The sequence below is a fragment of the Epinephelus fuscoguttatus genome, linkage group LG23 (genome assembly GCF_011397635.1).
Source record: "Epinephelus fuscoguttatus linkage group LG23, E.fuscoguttatus.final_Chr_v1".
NCBI lineage: Eukaryota > Metazoa > Chordata > Actinopteri > Perciformes > Serranidae > Epinephelus > Epinephelus fuscoguttatus.
In genome coordinates this window covers 13540523-13562535 of record NC_064774.1, presented here as the reverse complement: position 1 = coordinate 13562535, position 22013 = coordinate 13540523, and the positions used below count along the sequence as shown (strand labels likewise).

Below are 22013 nucleotides of genomic sequence, written 5' to 3'. Positions count from 1 at the left end.
GCTCCTATATACCAATTCCAAAATTTGCACTGGTTAGTAATAACGCTCTGAGGCTGAGCTTAATGCTCAAGTCACAGCTGGATTGCGAAACAGGTGTGTCAGGCACCCCGCTGGCCTTCACTCGTCACGTGACAACTAGGGAGAGACTCAAAATGAAAACAAGGAGACGCTTAAAACCCACAAATAGATGCAAATATACCGCAAAGAGACACAAAATAACCACAAAAAAAGACTTAAGCGACAAAATGAACAAAAAAAAGACATAAAACTATGTCAAAGAGACATAAAATCACTTCAATAAGACAATTAACTCAAAGACACCTAAATTACCACAAAAAGACTAAACAAAAATCACAAAAAGATGCATACTGAATACAAAGTGACACAAAACCACTACAAAGTGTGTTTTGTTCCTATATAGGAGAGGTGGGGCCCTTTGCATTCTTGTGCTCAGGGGCCCATTGTCTCATAATCCACTCATGGCTCAAGTGATAAGAAATAATGGCACTGTGATGCTGGAATTTCAACAGCCCTTAAAATTTGGGCGCCAACAACCATTTGATGGAAATTAAATCACTTTATCAGTCACAAGGACAAAGAAATATTCCTGGTCTGTAGTCTACTATTTAAAAATATTTTTGTGAGCGTACTTTAAGCACATTGAAAGCCACATTATACACGAACTGTTAATTCTGGCTGAGACAGACTTTGGGGGCACAGTTGGAAAATTATTTGTTGCGCAATGACATATTAAAAAATAAAGAAATATTTTTAACTAGTGTAATTACATGTTTAGTAGTAGTGACCTAAATGTAAGGGTTAAAAGGCTAAAAATCAAATCGAAAGCGTTGACGTAATGGCGGCAAGTCACGTGCGCGACGCTTTCCAGTGTATTACTCATAATACCACATTGGAATTGAGCTGCGCCGTCAGTCGTTTACGGTAAACCAGGAATTTGTCAAGTCATTGTGACTGGAAGTACTAGTTAACCTGTGTCCCTGCAATTATTGAAATTATTAGAATACTTTTGGAGATAGAAAAATAAGATATACAAAACCAAACCATCATACCAGGTGATGTAATCGGTAAATTAAAGAAAATCCTATTAATTTGTGAACGTGTGCGGAGCCTTTTTTTGTGTAAAGTCAGCTTAATCTCTTTATTGACTTTAAAGCAAAGGCTTACAAAGCACACAGAGGCAATCCATACATTGATCGGGAGACAACATGTGACTCTAGTATCTAGTATCGAGTATTGACCAAATCCCTTAGTTACGCTGATGACATTAAAAACGGCACCACCCAGCAGCGTGCAACCATTTCAGGCGTAAAGCGACAAAAGTGGAAAATCTTACGTCGCTGACAACTTTCAAAATAAAGGTCTTTCTTTGAGAAAGCGTTGCAGTGCCGAACACAGAATCATAACAAATGATATATGAGCAGTGAAATGTGTCAAAAATCAAAGTGCAGTTAACGCGTATTCACATGCGGGGCACACACCCATCGCTTTAACGCGCTTTAAAGACGACGACGACTTTTATTTTGAAGCGCGCCAGTTTCCGGTGTGGCGGTTTGGGCGGAGGCTGAGTCGTTTGACAGCCTCAATATAACCGCGGTGTGTCGAGTGGAGAAAGAGATTCCCAAAGCTCAGCCGCTTGTCTTTCGTCCGGAGACACGTCCATACAGCAGCCATGGTTCGCCAGGTGGAAACTTTGGTAAGTTTTTTCCCCAAGAGTTTTATTCTCCGGCTTAGCTTTTATCGTTGTTACAAGCCGCCATTTTAACATTAGTGGATGTTTTGGCTAACCAACGGGTGATGATGTGGTGCTCCCACGGACCGAGCAGCCGCGCGCACGTCCCCCCTCCTCTCGTGACCCATTCTCCACATTAAGAGTTTATTTTTCCAGCATGTTAATTTGACTGAGAGTTGATTTTTTTTTTTATTACATCCCTCCTATTATGACTTAACAGTAAGAGTAAAGCTATAACGTTAGCCTCCGAGTTCGTTGATTGGGTGATTCATTGTGGATTGATAACGTTAGCCGCCACCATGTGAGCGACTGTGGACTTTGCCATTTGTAGACAAGCGGGTTGCCAATAATGTTAAGTTGCAGTGGAAATGCTTGTCACGCCAGGTTTTTACACATGGAAACGTCGTTGCATAGTCTCCACTGTAACGTTAGTCTTAAAGTACCCTGTATAGTTAGCTTAAAGTGACGGATACAGATGCTAACGCTGGAGCAACTTGTAGCTAACGTCTGTGCTGCTGCATCATGCTGGATAGTGGGGCCATCCACAGCAGGCCATACCCGTCCACTGGGTGCTACAGGATGCTCGGGTGGGACCTGTAATGAGCTTTCCTATTATAGAGCATATTTTAATACCTATATTGTGATTACCGAGAGCGGACGATGTATGTGTGGCGGTTAAACACAATGAACACACGAGTGCACTATTTGGCATAGCCGCTGCAGTGCTCTGATATCGCAAGTGAAAGAGTAGTTTTGTTTTAAATATCAACTTAGCATTGGCATCTATCCAGATCACACACTGAATGGAGCTGACTGTCAGCTATAAATAGCGTGTAACAGCTTATTTTGGATATCTACAAAAAGAACAATTGTACCTGAGAGGTAATGGGATGAGGCAAAACACTTTAGGAAGAGTAACAGAGGAGGGATCCCTCTTCCAGGATGCACATCTTATATACAGAGTTGTAAAAGTATTGAAGTACAATATTTGGATTTAAAATCACCTACTGAGTTTTATGAATGAGCTGCTTTTGTTTTAAGCATGTGTGATATGGTGTGGTTGTGCTGGTTTGGTGACACACTCTCAAAGTGAAAGCCCTCTGGTATAGTAAGTGGTGCAGTGGTTGTTGATGAGGTGGGTGTGCAACTAGATGGCTGAAGAGGTTACTGAGGAGGAAGTGAGTATACTCTCATATATTCCAATGGCTTTATGGCTGATACTGTAAATGGACAGAAGAGGTAGGTATACCTGCACATAACCCACCACTACACTGTTGTGTATAGTTGAAGACATCCATCCATCCATTTTCATCCACTTATCCGGGGCCGGGTTGCGGGGGCAACAGGCCAAGCAAAACACCCCAGATGTCCCTTTCCCCTGCAACGCTTTCCAGCTCCTCTTGGGGGACTCCAGGTGTTTCCAGGCCAGATGAAATGCGTAATCCCTTCAGTGTGCTCTGGGTCTGCCCCGGGGCCTCCTACCAGTGGGACGTGCCCGGAACACCTCCACCAGCACATGAAGGAAATGTTGGATTTGAATTAGCAGCAACGGTAGCCACTGACCAAATAATGCTTAATGGTATAAGCAGCCAGCAATAAGTACAACAGATTGCTTATCAACATTATCACTGTGGCGAATGTAAGCTGCAACAACTGAGTTCAGGTCACTTAATCCATCGCGGTGTGATCAAAACAAATTGCTGACATTATCTGTTTTCATTTCCTGTAGGAGGAATTCAATGCAATCCTGAAGGAAGCTGGAGACAAGCTGGTGGTGGTGGACTTCACAGCCTCCTGGTGTGGTCCCTGTAAACAGATTGGCCCACACTTCGAAGTAAGAAGACGATTTTGGCACTCAAGTCTTATCAGAACCATAGTTAAAGCTGAAAGAAGATCATTTTATGAATGTTTTTTTTAACATGTGTATGTATATGTGTGTGTGTGTGTATATATATATATATATATATATATATATATATATATATATATATATATATACATACATATACATATACATATACACACACACACATATATACATACACATGTTAAAAATATGATATATATCTGTATGAACAAGGGAACTGTGGAGGAGTGGAGAAAATGTAAACTAGATGATGGGCACAAAAAGTATTCCTTTATAAATTGGAATCATTTTAAGCCAACAAATATTTTTAGAGACAGTGTTGGTCACATTTATAACTCCCGTGGCTATGAGATATTTTAGATTTAGACACATCGTAGTTGCAGCCTTTGTAAAACAAATGTTTCCAGACTGTTAGTTGCTAAAGGGAGCCCTCTCCTCAGGGACAAGTGTTGCTCGAGGGCAGCATCTCTTGTTGCTCAGACAACCTTTTGTTAAGCTGTTCCAGTCTTATGTAGGAAATGTCTGCTTAACTGGAAAATGAAATGTGATGGTTGTGCATAACCTAAATAAATCATAGAGCCAAGATGTCAGATGTCTTTCCCTGTAGACTTATTGTAAATCAGGAACAGAAATACATCAGTATCATACTGTCTGCGCGTCCTGAATGCTCATTGATCCACTCTCTTGCAGGAACTGTCGAATAAGGCTGAAAACAAGAACGTGATTTTCCTGAAGGTGGATGTGGATGATGCTCAGGTAAGTGTGTGTGGTTTTTTTTTTTCCTTTTTAGTTATTTATGTTTGACGTCTGAAGCACAATTAGGCTTACTACAACAGCTGCTAGTACAGAAATTCTCAACACATAGCAGCATATGTACAGTGTCTTCTCCATGTTAGGGGGAAAACCTGTAAATGCTGTTCTGGTTCATACGACATTTTAGAAGTCAAAAAGATCTATGTTAAGCACACCTGTAACAGTGACCAGCTGTTGGGAATTGTAAAGGAGGGTCTGGTGTTATGCGAGAGAAGGATTACATTAATGTCCTTTTCCTGGTCTTGAAGGGCGTTACCATGTCATTAATACTCAGAGCAATGTGGACTATTCATGAAATCCATTTCACCAGGCCATGTGGAGCCACAGCTTGTTCATGTGACCAAAGTGCAAAGTTTTTCTGTCTCCCGGCTGAAAACATGAGAACACATTTTGCCTCCATAATTGTTTTCTTATTTTAAAGTTGGGATTAAAAATGCAAATACATTACCTGTAAGACTTAAACATTAGCAGCACTCTTAAAGAGGCAGAACAGCTTTTTTGCAGAATGACTGATCCAGTGGCTTGTTATAACCACAGGTGGTAACCGTGACACATGTTCTTACAGAAGGGCTTTGTTTAGTCACACAACGTTGCCGCAACCACAGACCATGAACATGTTTTTAGATTAAGGTTAAAGATAGAGATAATTCGCATACCATAGAGTTAAAACCAGGTCTGTTCACCATTTTTGTGACTCAAAATGGTGAACAGACCTGGTTTTATTGGGTCACCAAAGGTGGTGGACTTTACAGGTACCTGGTGTGGCAGTTTGTGGTCCACCACCACCACTGGCCAATTGTGTCGCTTTGGAAAAGACTGCATGTGTTCTAGGATCCCCTCTCTCGATCACATGTTTAATGTCAAAACATAAAATACAAGGAAGATATATACACTGGTTTCACCAAAGCCATCTTAAATTGCATAGGAGAGGCCTTTATGTGTTCTATGTGGGTAAAATATTAACAAATTGGACAGACCTCTCCAAACGAGGCACTCTCAGCGTCGGGGCAAGTCAAAAGAATTTTTTCGTCCTGTGCAAAGAAGAGACTATGAAGAGACAGTGTTTTGACAGCGGAAAAGTAAGTTAGTCATGTTTTTTTTTTTTTTTTTTTTATGTGTAGCATTTAGACTGTGTTGTGTCTGTTAGTTGGTGACTCGTGTATTGCTAGCTAGCTAACATTTCTTGTCAGTGACTGTGTTTACATGCACAACATATTTTGGTTTTTGCCCTTATTCCAAAAAAGACAATATTTCTACTATGCTGTATACATGTCTAAACAATGTCTTTAAAAGCCAGATAATACCATCATATCATATCCCACAGGCCTAATCAGAAAATGCTGACTTTACAATAAGGGCTAATTTATTAATATCAAAGCAGAATATGCTGTTGGCATGACCAATATGGAATTAAGAATACTGACATATTTGGAATGATTGTGGAATAATTGTGCATGTAAACATAGTGTTAAGTCTGATTTATGGTTGGGCAGTCAAACACCTGCACTCTTTAAAAGCATCGGGTGCCCAAGCGTGAATCAGCCTTTAGCTGCGATTGTTGATGTTACCTTGCCGTGACTAATATTCTGGCATTGATCATCCCCGACCCGGGGGCTTGTCCGTAACGTGGATTAGGCAGCAAAGAGAGCAGAGCGCGCTCCAACTCAATCATTGTAATGCTCAGCTCAGCTGATCAGACTGTGAGTGCGAAGTCAAGCGATCTCTTCACGGTAAGTTACGAACTAGTTTAAGTACACACTGGAAAGTTTAATAAACAATGACCCCATCTTTTCCCTTTTCACTATACCTAATAAAACATTAACCCTGTACCTGACAACTGCCATGTCATGCTAGCCAGCTATAGTTTGTCAGTATGGTCTGTAACGTAGCACATTAAAAGGTAAGCATTAGAGCATCTTTCTGCAGCTCAGCAGACTACTATTGAGTCAGTTAATTGTTAATTTCACGCTACATTGTTACCTAGTTGGTGAGACCCATGACAACAGGGGCGGCAGTAGCTCAGTCCATACGGACTTGGGTTGGGAACCGGAGGTTCTCCTGTTCGAGTCCTGGAGAGGTGCCAGTTCACCTCCTGGGCACTGCCAAGGTGCCCTTGAGCAAGGCACCGAACCCCCCAACTGCTCGGGGTGCCTGACCAAAGGGCTGCCCCCTCACTCTGAGATCTCTCCACTTTGTGCATGTATAGGTCCTGTTTGTGCATGTGTGTGTCTTTCAGACCTGTGTGTAATTGACAAGCAAGACTGAAAACGTTGAATTTCCCCTCAGGGGATTAATAAAGTAAATAAACTTGAACTTAACTTAAACAAACTTGTCATACTCATTTGCTACATTAGCTAACTTGCTAACCCCGTAGCTACTGTATACCTTGTCAGCTGAGTGGAAGCTAATGTGCGAGCATGTGTTTACAACAAAATATTTGGCTCAGGATTTGCAGTTTGAAACGCCCTTCAACCATACAATTACAGTTGTTACATATACAAAAATTAAAATTTAAAAGTTTCCACCATTTAAAGTTTCCCCTGAAAGTGAAAAGCAGACTGTGGTGTAATGTCGCTGCTGCCAGTAATATGTTGACTTGGCAGCAGCAAACCAAAAGTCAGTAAGCTATAGCATGAATCTTAAACAAGCTCCATAGGGTTGTGAGTGCGTGGTTTTGTACCACATATGTTTCAAAGTTCGTTTTCAGATAAATTTTTACTCTTAAAAAATATGTGATCGGTTAAATTAGCTGTTTATATTTGAAAAATGGCCATCTGAAAAGTCTCTAGCTTCAATAAAATGTTCTTTAGTAAGGTGTGGGACCTAGTAAGGTGTGGGACTACTGGTGATGTAGTGGTCTGCAACACCAGCAAAAGCCAGGGGTCTAGCAAATCCAGTTAAATTGTCTCAGTGTATAATAATGTTTGATATTCTTGGAATAAAATCATTTAAGAAAGCAGTCGTCCGAGTACCTTCGCATAGTCATATTCCTGAAAAATTTGTTCATAATCTACATTGAAAAGGTCCATTTTCTTTCCAGCTCAGAAATTCATTATATTTGCAGCCATATCGGTAATCTGTTAATTTTTGCTTTTTACAATTGATATTGGTCTAAAATATCCAATATTGGTCAGGCAGTGATATTTATGTATGGTTAAACATACAGTTTGTAGGTTGATATACATTCTACAAAAAACTATGACCAGCAGTGAGGACGGAGGGAGAGGTTTGGATGACCTGTTCATATAATAACTTACAGTAGTCTCCTGTTTGCTGTCTAGTGTCTATCAGCGGTTTTCGACCATCTAGTACTATCTTGTTAGAGGCTATGCTTCAGACATTTTTTGCTTGAAGGTATTCAATTATTAATATTTTTAGTATCGTACATTACTGTATTCCCAACATGTTTATGCTCCTTAAAGAAGACAAAGTCTTGTTGACTACAGTTCCTAATGGGTGCTTCCCACATGCATTGGTCTCTTTGGGCCGTCCATCCATCCATCCATCCATCCAATCTTGAACAGTCCGTTACCATTGTGTAGCAGTGTTTTTGACTCAGTCCATTGAATGTTATTCCTTTTTGCTCTTTTCAGGACGTGGCTACAAAGTGGGAGATAAGGGCCATGCCCACATTCATATTTATCAAGAATGGAAAGAAGGTAAGCACGAAAATATACAGCAAAGATGGAAACACTGACAACGCTTTATTTATTTTTTTATAAAGTTGTAATATGCTGCTCATTTACACATCCAGCAGATTCAGGACAGCATTATCATTCTTGTAGAGTCTTATTAAAAAATTATTTTATGAAGTAAATTTAAATACATAGTGTACATTTTTTTAAGTAAAGCTATCTTTAACCCTCCTGTCTGCATTGTGTTTCAGGTGACGGAGGTCGTTGGTTCTGACCCAGACAAACTGGGTGGCAAGCTGCAAGAGTTAAGAACCTAAAGTTCCACCAACCAGTCGACGCACACCTTCATCGTATAAACCACAGTAGCCACTGTTGCTCACTGTACATGCCCAAGAAATTACAGTTCCATGTTGTATACAATAACCATGAGCTCTTCCATTCCATCCTGGCAATAATAATGTATTGCACTCGTCATGTATTGGTGACGTACTCTAAGTCCTGTCAATTCAGAGTATGTATTGACTTTCTGATCTGAAATTTGAATAAAATCTGATGACCACTATTAATTCTGTTAAATATCACAGATTGGCTGTGCTCCTGACTAACCCCTGAAGTTTCTTTGGATGTTGTGTTCAACAAGGTGGATTTAATAAATACAGATAAGTTACAAAAACTTCGTACTCTCCTGTATTCACATTTGAATGCACTTAGCACCACAGAACATGACTTTTATACACAACCCCTCGCTGTAAGACGAAAGAATTTGATCATGTAAAAGTGTTTAATGGTACTTTATGCTGCGTAAAACCAGGGTGTCTGCAGGTCCTCAGAGTTTCATAAACATTAGGTAGTAAAAGTCATGAAATAGTCTTGAATTTGAATTTGAGGTCTAAATTGCCACAAACATTTTATCGACTTCAGTTAATCCATCTTTTCGTTTTATCACAATGAATCAAGCTTGACATTTCTGATGTTACAATTCTTTTAGTCTCCGTATACAGATTCTACATTCAGTGAATGTAGAGTCTGTAGGCAAACCCCGGAGATCTTGCCTCTGGAAGAAGAGCGTAAGAGTCCTGGTTTCTGGTGCTAGATCAATCACGTTTGAGCTGGCTGCAGTTATTGCAAGGATAAACGCTCCGTGCGGTGAACTAACGAGGCGGAACATAATTGGCGTCACTGCAAACTCAATCCATCGCAATGGTTCAGCATATTTACTTGTGTATATATAAACGGAAGTCGGAAACAGAAATTCACCTACTCAAACCGGAATGCCAAAAAATCGGGGGTCTGCCCCCAGAGGCTGTATCGCCATCTGCTGGAAGTCAGGCGCCGAATACAGCTGATGGGTTCCAAGAATGCAATTCTTTTAAACCTATCACTGAAGCTAACACTCCTTTATATACTTGGACTTACCTGTTGGCAAAATGTCGATTAACCTAACTCACTCTAAAATGGCCATATTTCAACATAAAACCTACTTCTGCATGGGACCACATATATACTACTTACCTTTATTCTTACCTGTAACGTTCGCATAAGAAAAATATTTTTAAAAAATCACTCAAATTTGGTTTAAAATGATCCTGAAATGGTCCTACTAGTCCAGCTTTTCATAGATCATTTCATAACACTGCTTCACTTAAGAGAAGTGTTTCTACTTGTCACCTCTCAATCATCATCAGCGATCACTACCTATCGCCTCTCCTTTGAGTACGATTGTGCTGCTGTTGGTGAGTCTGATCATTTGTGGGTCTCCAGGTGGCTGTACAGGCCTTGATCAACATGTACTGTTGCACGTTGCACATGGTGATATTTGTGGCTGGTGGCATGTTGGTGGTACTTCAAGGAGCCATTTTGGTGATGGACCTCTCCTTTCTTTGTTTCTCCTCCTTCAGCTGGCCGTAAAGCATTTTGTTTCTGAAGGCGGGTGTTTGGCATGTGAATGACATGGTCTATCATAACTGGTGCCAGGTGATGGTTGTGGTGATACTGGTTATGTTGCTCCAAGATTCCGTCATAAGTTCACCTACATGTATCTTCCCTGATCCTAAGGATCTCAGAGTTATTGCTGCTGGTGCGCCCCCCATTTTTGAGGTGTATCTCTCTTTCTTTGTCAACTCTTTTTTTCTCGGTACATTGGAGGTCCTTTTCTTGCTGTACTCAGCCTTCATAGACCGTCCAACTCAAAAGATTTCTGTTGATTTAAGTGTCTTTCTCAGGTGGGCTTTGATCTTGTCTTTCTACCACTTTTTCTGTATGACTTGTGTCCTCCTTAGGTGCGTTTTCCTTTCTTTGCTTGGTTGTAAAGCATTTGTTTCAGAAGGCAGGTATTTGGCATGTGTATGACGTGGTCCATCCATCATGACTGGTGCTGGGTAATGGCTGTGGTGATAGTAGGGTTGTTGGCTTCCTCCAAGACACTGACAAACTATCGTCCCAGGTGATCCTAAGGGTCTGACAAGGGCATTACTGGTGGTACTGCTCCTGTCTTGTTGGATTTCTCCTTTCTTTGTGGCCTCTCTCTTTCTGTGGCACAGTGGAGGTCCTTTTCTTGCTGTGCTGAGCCTTCATGGACCATCCTGCTCCCAAGGTTTCTGTTGAGAGCCACCTTCTTTCAGTTGTTGAGGTTGAAGTTATGTTGTTATGTTGTCTCTTTACCACTTTTCTGTCCTCCTTGAGTGTGTTTCCCTTCTTTCAGTTGGCTGTAAAGCATTTGTTTCAGAAGGCAGGTGTTTGGCATGTGTATGACGTCTATGGTAACTGGTGCCAGGTAATAGTTGTGGGGGGTTTTTCAAGACACTGGTATTAGTTTACCTCTTTCCCCAGCTGATCCAAAGGATCTTACAAAGGCATTACAGTACTGCTTTCATTTGGGTGTTTGATCTCTCCTTCTTTGTTGCCCCTTTTTTCCTCAGCACATTGGAGGTCCTTTTCTTGATGTGCTGAGCCTTCATAGACCATCCTGCTCCATAGGTTTCTGTTGACAGCCACCTACTCCAAGTTGATAAGTTTGAAGTTTCACTTTCTCGGGTGGGTTTTGATGTTGTCTTTGTACCTCTTTTTCTGTCCCCCTTGGGCGCATTTCTCCTCAGCCAGTTGGTCTTAAAGCACTTGTTTGGGGAGTTGGGTATTTGGCATGCGAATGACACGACCCATCCATGGCATCTGATGGCAGTAATGGTTGGTTGTGGTGATACTGGGCTTGTTGGATTCCTTTAGGATGCTGACATTAGTTCACCTTTCTTCCCAGCTGATTTGAAGGATCTTCCGAAGGCATCACAGGTGGTACTGCTCTAGGGTTTTTGTATGTCTGCTGTAGGTGGTCAAGTTTTCAGCCCCATAAAGCAGGGAAGGCACATCTGTTGCTTGATAGACGTGGAGTTTGGTCTTGGTTTGGATGTCCTGATCCTCAAACACTCTCTTCCTCAGCCAAGGTAGGTAAAAGTGATTCACATTCTCCAAGATGATGTTGTCCATACATGTTGTGAGGGCTTGGGAGGGTTTGCCAGGTGCTGGTTGGTGTAAAATCTGAGTCTCTTTTAGGTTTAGGGAAAGTCCCAGGAGCTGGTAAGCTCTGGGAAAGGTATTTAAGATGCTCTGAAGGTCCACTTGAAAGCGTGCGTACGCTTGACCAGTTAAGATAACTCTTGACCGATTGAAAAATCCACTCCCAGTGTCGATTCAAGTGAGAAATTCCCAGATTGCCTGTCATGATAGGAGGTTTACATGGAACATGGGGAAACCTAATTCATATTTTCCTTGTATACGTGATTCAGATGATACATAATGTGCAGGTGTGTCTTTGACTCTTCCACATCCAGCCAGTCCTACATGTCTGTAGCTACTGAGCAATTGAGAGTGATCAGTTTGATCTATGGCCGTCAGAACACTCCTTTATGTATACACTCTGCAGGGTTTGTTTCTCAATTTGATCACCACTGAAGAAAAGAGTTAAAAATGCTTATCCTGTGCATATATCAGGGTCAACGTTTCAATTTCATGTCAGTATCTTGGTTAAGTGTAATGCAGCTGAGATATTGGTATGGGTGTTTTTAAAATCCAGGAAAACCTGTTTTCACAGCCTTGTGGCGACACTGTTTTCCGGGTAACTTAATAGGTAAATACGTCCATTGGAACAGGCCCCAGCTTATTCCTGTAACTGTCTGTATATTAAAAAAAAACAAAAAAAACAGCTGGTGTTGATTCTGTGGGAAAACAGTGAAGCTGGAGGGAGAGGCTCTGATGTCCTGGTCATTTAATAACTCATAAATGTTTCCTGGTTGCTGTCTAGTATCTGGATGACTGGACAAATCCAGTCAGGCAGCATTTACAGAGACTACGCTTCAGACATTTCTGTGTTGAGTGTGTTCAATAGTCTTTATTTTCAATATTGTACATCCCTGTATTGTTTTTGTTCCTTAAAGAAGACAGGTTTTGTTGCCTCTGTGGTGTGACTGTTCTTTTTGCTCTTTTCAGGAGGTGAGTGAACATTGCGGGATTCAGTGCATGCCCACATTCATGTTTTTCAAGAATGGATCGAAGGTAAGTGTGAACATACAGCACAGATGGAAACACTGACACATTATCACTTCTTACTAAGTGTACAATATGCAATATCCTCTCGAGACCCAAACCTTTGGTGTACACCAGTGTGATTCTGCCCTCAGCTCATTTCGACAACCTAATGTGCCAGATAGGAAACATACAGACATGCAGTAGAAGCAAGCAAATAAACTGGATCAATAGAGATAACATTCGATTCTACCTGACCTAAAAAGCTGGGCATCTTCTTTAAAAGCTTCATGACCAGAGTACTGCTGATACTGGAAATCTAACACAAGAATAGGGTCAGAACACGTGAAAATGTAGGCAGGGGTTGGGGTTAGGATTAGCCTACCTTTTCTGCACTGCACAGACTATAGAGATTAGCCCACATAAAGAAAAACCAAGTATCACCAGTTCAACATTAACATGAACACCTTTCTTTGGTGCGTTCAGCTGAAATATCAAGGCAGCAAACCTGCTCCCAAACCAGGATGTTTTTCAGTGATGCATCAGTGTTTCCTGCCACATTTGTGCCACCAAACCTGGGTGTGTGTGTGGTTTTTTTTTTGTTTTGTTTTTTTAAGAAAGAGATTCAGTGGCATAATTTTTTTCAGTGTGTCCTGTGACATGTTGCCGCATCATCCGTGCCACTGAACATGGAAGTTTTTTAGCGACGCATTGCAGAGTTTCCTGTGACGTTTGTGCCACCAAACCTAGGTGTTTTTTGAGGTATATTGCGGCAATTGTGCGGGTATTTCAAGCCAAAAACGCAATCTTCCCCTGACCATAACCAAATTTATTTTGTACCTAAACATATAACCACATATAGACCACGACATTGTTGAAAGTTAAATTTTCAACACATCCGCTACATAGTAACGTACAAATGCGTAGGTTCACTACCTCAGAAACCATGAGCGTGACAGTTGCTAACAGTAAATTGCAAATATATAAATTAGCTCATCAACTTGTCGTCATTGTCAAAGTATAATGTTTTGCTCGTTTATCGCTCGTGTAGGTTTAGTGTTTTCAACCTGGCAACGCGTGTAAGCTTCAAGTCCAATATTTTGGATTCAGACTGCAGTAACAATTGTACATGCTAGCTGTCAGTGTTAAATATTTTCTATATATGAAATATATTTTTTTTTTCTTAAATATGAATTATAATTTAATTATTCAAAGTTCATTTTAATGCGTATCACTGTAAATTTGTTTTTAGATTAAATCTGTCTTTAACCCTCTTGTCTGTTCTGTCTTTCAGGTGTTCGAGTTCTCTGGTGCAAACCAAGATACACTGACTGAAAAAGTGGTAGAGTTCAGAACATAAAGTTCCACTGACCAGTCGACACACCCTCATCGTATGAACCACAGTAGCCACTGTACATGCCCAAGAAATTCCAGTTTCATGTTGTGTACAATAACCATCAGCTCTTCCATTCCACCCTGGCAATAATAATTTATTGCACTCATGTATTGGTGACGTACTCTAAGTCCTGTCAGTTCAATGTACGTATTGACTGTTTTAACAACTGGCTGAAATTTTATTAAAACCCTTTTTAATTCTGTTTTATACGAGAGATTGGCTTAGCTCTGGACAAACTCCTGAACTTTCTTTGTATGTTGTCTTAAACAAGGTGGTTTTAATAAATGAAGATGAGTTACAGGAACTCTGTCCTCCTCTTATTCACGCTTGAATGCACCAAGCACCGCAGACCATGACTGAGATACACAACCCTTCGCTGTAAGAGCAACAAATCTGATCAGTACAAGAGCATGTAATGGTATTTTATGCTTTAATAAAAATGTGAGAATAGTTTACACATATACATTGGACAATCACATCAATAGTTTTTACACATCATACAAGTATATAGCAGCATATGTTTAATACTGTTGAGTCTCTATATGAAAAAATACAGCTTTATTTTACAAAATGGTTCTTGCTTTGCCTTTGCAGAGAGATGAGAATGAATGGTTTACAAGTGTGTCAGTTAACTATACAAGAATTCCCTTCATAAGATGATTCACATGGAGCTGAATGGAACCTTTAGAAGTGATAGTAACCTGATTTTCTTTTCCTGCAAAGACAAGGAAGACAGAGAAACAGTGATTTAGTCAGTTCTGTACATAAGCATGAAATCAAGGTGCTCGTTCTCCAGTAATTCCATTTTACGCAGCTTTATATTTATACTCCATTACATCTCAGAGACAAATATTCTACATTTTACTCCATTACATGTCTGACAGCTTTAGTTACTCTTCAAATAACAATTTCTCATCATTTCCAGTCCAGTTTTTCCTGATACACTGACAGATTAAGTGTTGACGGAACTCTTCTACTTGTTAAGATAAATAAACTCTTAAAAAATAATCTTGGATGAGGTGGACTTGCGTCGTCATGGAGCTGAAAACAGGCCTGTGAAAAGCTGACCTCTCAGAACATGATCTTACAGAATATGATGCATTGCTATAGATTAACCTACCCAACAGTATTTAAAGGAGTAAAAATGAGCACAACCTAACACATTTACAGCAGTAAAATGCAGTATACACATTAATGTAATGAATATTTATCCCAAAACATTAGATATAAAAGCAAAACACTGACAGGGAACATTTTACTGCACAATGAGTACATCTAGTTTTAGTACCTTTACTTTGGTATGGTTTTGAATGCAGGATTTTTACTCAGAGTGGAGTATCTTCACCGTTGTCTAAGAGTACATGTTCCCACCTATCACCTCTGTATTACCCATCAATATTTACAGGAGCAGTGTGTAAGATTTAGGTGGATTTAGCAGCATCTAGCGGTGAGGACTGCTGATTTCAACCAGCTGTAACTTCTCCCAGTTAGAATCCTTCAGTGTTCATTGTTCAGGTTTTTACCAGGAGCTGAATTGGCCTTTTGCTAAGCCCCGCCCCTTTGTGATGGTCCGACAAGTTGTCAGAGTAAGCATGGAGCCCACCCTGTAACTAACTGCACTCCCTGAAGAAATACGATCATATTTTTGGAGAAATGAAACAGTGATTGCAGAGAGAAGCAGACAGAGGGGTCTACAGTGTGTGTTTGAAGGATATATCCAGGATGTCAAACTGACTCAGCAGCAACAACAGGTTAAAAAGACAAAGATAGTTAGAAGCTAAAGCCGAACTATAGGCTACAGATCACAGTGTCAAAGTGACCCACCACATCACTGCTGATCGCCACACAAGACAATGAGTATAAAGGGAAACTTTGCTGATATTGAACCAGCTGTGTGTCATCACAGTGTGTGCAGATGAACCGTATTCATCTGGTGATGACACACAGCTGGTTGAATATGAGCAAAGTTCCCCTGCTTCCCTTCACTGGTTCCTGTACAGCAGGGTCGGCCTTTGTTTCACTGTTATAATCATTAAAAAGCAAAAGCAGCATGTGTATACATTCAGTAGGCTATATCTTCAGTAGCTAGCTAGATAACCCTACACTTTTCAGGGTCTGATTTTGGTTTTGGAACAGGGAAGAAACGTATATCTTCTTCCAACCTCTCCAGGTAACGAGTGTCATTAATACACGACGTGCCCCAGGCACAACATTTAGCTCCAAATCCACAAAACCAGCCTGAAAATGAAGGAAATCTGAAATGATTACATTACAGTCAATGGAGCACAGCTGTGTTGTTGTCGGACCCTGGTCTGAGCCGGCCCAATGCTACGTTATGATTGGCCAGTCTGCGTCCGGGCGGGACTTAGTGAAGGATCAATAATCCGCAGAGGTCTCTTCCTCTCCGAAATAAAACGGACCCGGTGAATTTAAACCGCTAAAAACACTGAATAAAGCAGTTTCACGTTACAAATCAGTGCCGACGCTGTTTGGCAGCTCGCCCAGCACCTGCTAATGTGTGCTCACCTTTTTTCTCTGATAACTTAAGATCCAGATGTTCAGAAGGTTTTTACCGGGAGCCGAATTATCCGCGGAGGTGCCTCCCTCTCCAAAACAAATGGACCTGGTGATTTAAACCAGTAAAAACACTGAATAAAGTAGTTTCACATTTTTAAAAAAATCTTTTTTTTTTCTGACATTGGTCGTTGCGGAGGGGCTGCTAACTATGGTGGCCGACTTGGAAAATGCGAATGGCCCCATCTAGAGTGTTTGGTTTGTCCATTCCTGGCTACTGTAGAAACATGGCGGACACCGTGGACAAGGACCTATTCTCTACGTGGATATAAACGGCTCATTCTAAGGTAACGAAAACACAACTATTCTTATTTTCAGGTGATTATAAACTAAAGAAAACATACTTACTATATACTATTCCATTTCTGCCAGTATATCTCCCTAAATCCTACACACTGGACACTCTCTTTTACGAGTAAGTGTTAGAGATAAAAGATAAAAGGTTCTCCCTTTCTCAGAAATATAATTGTTTTCCCATTAAGATGACTTATAAGTGACAGAAAAATCCACTTTCACTGTTGATACAAGTTAAGATTTCCCAGAATGTTTTTGGCAACCCCAACTGACCTTACAACATGCGCACTAATATCCAAGTTCGGACTCCTATTCTTCGCATGATTCTTTGACTCCTCCTCATCAAGCCACTCCATCAGCTCTGAAGCTACTGAGCAGTAAGAGTGATCAGTTTGGTTTGTGGGTGTCTGAACACACAAACTTATGAACTCTGCAGGATTTGGCCTCTCAATTGGATCGCCAGCAACGGAAAACGAGTGTTACAGGAATGATATCACCATCACTTTGTAATAAAACCGTTGACAAAGACGCTCCTGGCAAAGCGCACACAAGAGAAGAGCGCGGAGCAGAGTGATTATTCTGTGTGTGTCTGCATTGTGCACGATCAAAAACCGCGACAACAAAAAAAAGGTAAATATTCAATAAATGTTTAAATGGGGGGCCACTAGGATTCAGGCTTTCCAATAAATGTGTGTCCCAATATTTGTTTTCATGTTCAGACAACTGTCCTCTAACTGTCCATTTAATTTGCACATTACTATAGGCGATTATATTAAAGTCAAACATCAAAGCTTAAAGTATGAACTGAAAGATTAGTCACTTATACTTGTTTCAACAGTGTTTCTTAAGAAGTGCCATCAGGACATCAAGCCATTTTTTAACTGATCAGGATCAGCTGTACTGAGCTATATACAGCCCGATCCACATCTTTGTTAAACGTCAGCGGTCACACAGGTGTTTTTACTCACAAAAGTTTCATGTAGTGGCGCAACAAGTGCAGCCATCGTTAACACTCTGTCTGTAAGAGCAGAGGCTGAGCCCCGCCCACAGCAAAACCCCACACGCCATAAACGACAGCAAAATTAAATGTTTATTTATGATATTCACCAAAATTATGAGCACTTGTTTCAGCTCAGTGTGTGAGTCTTACTGAGAGAGTTTTACTGTGCGTCGTCTCTGGTGCATAGTGTTTCATCGTGAGCGGGCGAGAGACAGACAGCAGTGCAGCAAGTGCAACAAAAGCCCCACAAGCAGAAATCCAACAAGAGTGGACTAATTTATTGATGTAATGTGTGCAAAAGATGCACAGATGACAAAAACACTCAAGGGAATACAGTTCATTCTGGTAACAGAGGCTGCACCGAAACAGCAAACACTGCAGAATGCTCAATTAAAGGGACAGAGAAACCTTTGAGACACTGACAAGACCAAAAAGATTAAAAGGAAGGTTTGTTAGTTTGTAAAAAAAAAAAGGTTGATCAGTGTGATTCAATGGAAAGAAAATAGTTCATACATGAAATTGCTCACAAGAAGGTCTGTGGATTATCTTGAGGAACCAGGTCATGATTTCTGGAAAGAGACATTGCTGTTGAGTTTTTTTTAAGTTATGTTTTTGGCACTTTGAGCGCCACAAGCTGAGTGCCATCTAGTTCCATTATGTTGGAGAGAAGGCAGACATTTCTACGGCTGACATCTCTAACACTCAGTGCCTCAAACCAAAACTATCTACACTGATAAACACCACTACAGGTAAGAGGAAAAATAGGATTTTTTATTTTGGGGTGAACTGTCCCTTTAATAACTGAAATGAAATTATATAGTAATACATTTATCACTGATGTGAAAGAATTAAGTCAAGTTATTCTAGTATTTTATTAAAATATTATCTATTTATTTAAATATATGAAAAACAATCGTTTTTATTTTTATGTATTTTATTTATTTGATTGTTTTTTGTTTGTCTTGAAAATCTAACTAAAGTGTAAAAAAAAAAAAAAGAGAAAAAAGAAAAAAAGAAAAGAAATAGAAAAACAACCCTTCTCTAATCACCTGGAGCAGTCGTGTCCGCTCCACCCTGGACTGCAGTGACATCTGTTCGGCCTGATGCATCTGCCTCCATTCAGACAAGGTGACGAACACACAGCTGTGGACACATTCACAAAACACAGCACCATCATCACCACTGTAACCAACAAGCTGTTGCTCATAAGGAAGTAGCTCTTTAAGGAAGAAGGAAATACGCTGCCTGCCTCATTAAGGATCCATTTTATCGACCTGTTCTATAAACATGTTGATACTGGCGTTACTGCATTGTAAAGGTAAAGGTAAAGGTAATGTAAAGGTAAAGGTAATTCTTTTGTCAACATGAAAACCGTCTGACACAATGTAGATGGCAGAGAAAAATGTAGTATTTAGGTGGAACCGCCCTTGAAGGTAAGTGCTGACTCATCTCGTGCTCAGTGTGTTTGCTTTGAGCTCTCAGAGAACAAAACCTGCAACACACTGTCATGACAGACAGATGGTTAAGTGCTCACTCCTCTTTCTCCTCCATGCCATCCTTTATTATAAACTCACTGACGCTGTAATTGATGGATAAAATTGGTGGTTAGCAAGACACATTTGTCAGTACAAACAAGTAAAGCACAGACATTTAAATTAATAAAATGAAAAGGGAAATTCTAATAACAGGCATAAAAGTCTGAACACTTCTTTCATCTGGGTTTGTCACAGAGGGCATGTTAAAGCCTCGGGACGCTGACAGCTAAAGGCCTTCTGGGAGAGAATCATATTAATTCAGCAGATCATTAACCCTATGGGCCCTAGGCCTTTTTGGGGTATTTTTACTGCCTTTACTTTTAAGCTCATATCACAGTCATTATAAAGGCTACATACACATGCTATATCTCGTTGTTTTTTGTTTTTTTTTCCAGGACAATCTGGGCTAACCAGATTTGCCATCATTCTATGTCCTACTATGTGCACGTGTCCCCCTCAATGTATATGGTGACTACGGCCCTGTCAGCATGCATAATTAGGCTATAGTTGTCTGGGTGCGCAAAGGTGAAGTGCGCTTGTCTTGTCATACAAGGTTTGATGGAGTGTCCACTGGACAATATGGAGATATTTTCATCTTGAAAGCTGGACTACAAATGTGGATAGACAGGGAGAAACTCACGGAAGCCTAAGACGTGGTAAGATACGATATTCCTCACTATATGAAGTGACTGATAACAAGATCTGTATCATGGATTGTAAAGAAATTACCCAGGTTTTTATTTTGTAGACAATTGATCTGTATTTATAGCATGATGGGATGACAGCACAATGATGTGTGTTGTATCACTGGAAAGCTCTGCTCCTGCGCTTTCATGTGATATGCGTGGCATTTCTGTGCGAGTCTGTGTTCGCAAGTAATCCATCCAACAGTAATGTGTGTGCAGAGCTGTATGAAAGCTCTGTTATACATCATTTTATTGTAAATTTATCATTTTTTTTCACTGTGAAAACATTGGATTACCGACAAGTGCTTGGCCTTGTCGGAAAGCTACAGTTCCGCTGTTTCACGTGATATACGTGGCTTCTCGCTCTGACGCACGGTCGCGGAGAAAATCCACAGAGAAGAACGGGTGTGAATTTGGACGTACTATGCGTCGTTCGGGCCCATAGGGTTAAATGTTTAAAGCTGAGGTAGGCAGAAATCTAACGGCATATTATGAAAACACACCCTCCTCGTGCAGCTCTCCCCTCTCTGCCCTAAGCTCCTCCCACCAGACAACCACAGGCATATGCACACGCTTCAAAACATGACCCAGAGTTTCCCATACATTGATTTTATTGTAGAGCCATCAGACCACAAATGAGACAAGAATTCGCAAGCTAGCCACCCCACGGTCTCTTCGCCTCGCTCCTCATCGCAGTGGACTGCTTGCCAGGTGCAGCACTGGGTCTAACCTGTGTAACAGCAGCAACAGAAAGTTTACTGGGGAGTTGGAGCTGTCCAGTCCCCCAGAGCTGGGGTTTGTGCTGGCTGAATTTAGGTTACTGCAACTGCTGACTGGGAGTCTGTCCTCCTGGTAAGGTGGTCTTTAGCGGCGGGGAATGAGGCGGAGGACACACTGTGATCAGAGACTGTAGCTAAAACTAGCTACGTAAATGTGAACTTGAAGCCATGAAGCCATGAGCCTTAAGCTCTGGTTGGCAGAAGGCTAAACTATTAGCAACATTATCTCTCCAACTCTGAAACATGTCGTTGATGTTGACATGTGTTTTGTTTTCTTTATTGTCAGACTTTCTGTTAAACTCTCTTTTTGATAAGTCCGTCTTCCTGTTTTTGGGTGCGCTGCAGCGTAGGCAGTTGTTGCCAATGCTGGAATAGCAACTTCCTTTGCAGGACTCTCTGCTGTTGAATCAGGCTTTCGCCAAAAAGACGCGCACGCACATCTGCATTTGTAGAACAGCCAACAGGAACACCCTCTCTCTGAAATGACCTGTGATTGGCCAAAGTTTCCCATCATGGCCTACATTTTTCTAAAGCTTGAAAACAGAACCAAGAGGAGGTGCAGAAGTCTAGTTTTCCCTCAGTCCTCTTAAATTACAATGTGCTCAAAGTTTATGAGGGGATTTTTGCCCAGTGACGCCAAAATTAAACTGCCTACCCCACTTTTTAAAGTAAAGTTACAGTTAAGGAACATTTAATACTTGACTCACATGACTACATCGTTATTCACTAAAGGTTGTTATTTACTTATTTATAAATGTTCAAAAGCTGAATATAATCAAGTAGATATAAAAAAAAACAAAAAAAAAAACTGTCGCGTACTCCCCTGAGTCAGTTGGGTCAGGGTGATAATGACAGTGACGTAAAGGGAATCCTGTTCAGTATATGCACTCACATCCCACGTCACTGTGCTATTAATGCACACAGTAGGTGGACAGGTTTGCTCAGCCTAAACATGTGAAGCCTTCACTGTCACTGACTCACACATGAACTCACCACTGTGACAGCGTGTGCCGGTCCACCCAGTGGGACACTCGCACTGGTAGGGTGCCACGCAACGGCCTCCATTCAGGCACGGCAGGATGCAGATAGCTGTTTTTAAAGAGGAGAGAGAAGAGTACACAGGAAATCATTTCAGGTCATCTGCCCCTGCAGTCTTTGTTGAAATCCCA

At 40.9% G+C, this 22013-nt stretch overlaps 2 protein-coding genes across 7 annotated transcripts in view; one reads left to right on the top strand and one right to left on the bottom strand.

Annotated features, from left to right (window-relative positions):
• Positions 1–1557: 1557 nt before the first annotated feature.
• Positions 1558–14280, top strand: txn (thioredoxin). Of its 2 annotated transcripts, none has more exons than XM_049568942.1 (5): positions 1558–1714; positions 3480–3584; positions 4308–4373; positions 12545–12610; positions 13875–14280. In XM_049568942.1, exons 1-5 carry the CDS (start codon positions 1691–1693, stop codon positions 13938–13940), a joined length of 327 nt encoding a protein of 108 aa, XP_049424899.1. In that variant the 5' UTR covers positions 1558–1690; the 3' UTR covers positions 13941–14280. The 2 variants fall into 2 exon arrangements, with proteins under 2 accessions (XP_049424899.1, XP_049424898.1); XM_049568941.1 differs by lacking the exons at positions 12545–12610; positions 13875–14280 and adding exons at positions 8024–8089; positions 8317–8738.
• The window catches only part of svep1 (sushi, von Willebrand factor type A, EGF and pentraxin domain containing 1), a 146472-nt gene continuing 138331 nt past the window's right edge, over positions 13873–22013 (bottom strand). For 3 of the 5 annotated variants that reach the window (XR_007448653.1, XR_007448651.1, XR_007448654.1), the window contains 4 exons: positions 21838–21933; positions 18894–18987; positions 16503–18413; positions 13873–14691 (listed from right to left, as the gene is read on the bottom strand). Coding sequence is in view for 1 of the 5 variants with exons in the window: in XM_049568935.1 (XP_049424892.1) it covers positions 14661–14691; positions 18894–18987; positions 21838–21933 (221 nt within the window). In the remaining 4 variants the exon portion in view is untranslated. The remainder of the gene's footprint in view (positions 14692–16502; positions 18414–18893; positions 18988–21837; positions 21934–22013) is intronic. The other 2 variants (XR_007448652.1, XM_049568935.1) reach the window with 2 other exon arrangements.

Excerpts from the sequence above, each read along its gene's own strand:
- txn (XM_049568942.1), top strand. The coding sequence starts at position 1,691 with ATGGTTCGCCAGGTGGAAACTTTG. Across the intron at positions 1,715-3,479 it reads TTCGCCAGGTGGAAACTTTG|GAGGAATTCAATGCAATCCT; the intron begins GTAAGTTTTTTC and ends CATTTCCTGTAG. Across the intron at positions 3,585-4,307 it reads AGATTGGCCCACACTTCGAA|GAACTGTCGAATAAGGCTGA; the intron begins GTAAGAAGACGA and ends ACTCTCTTGCAG.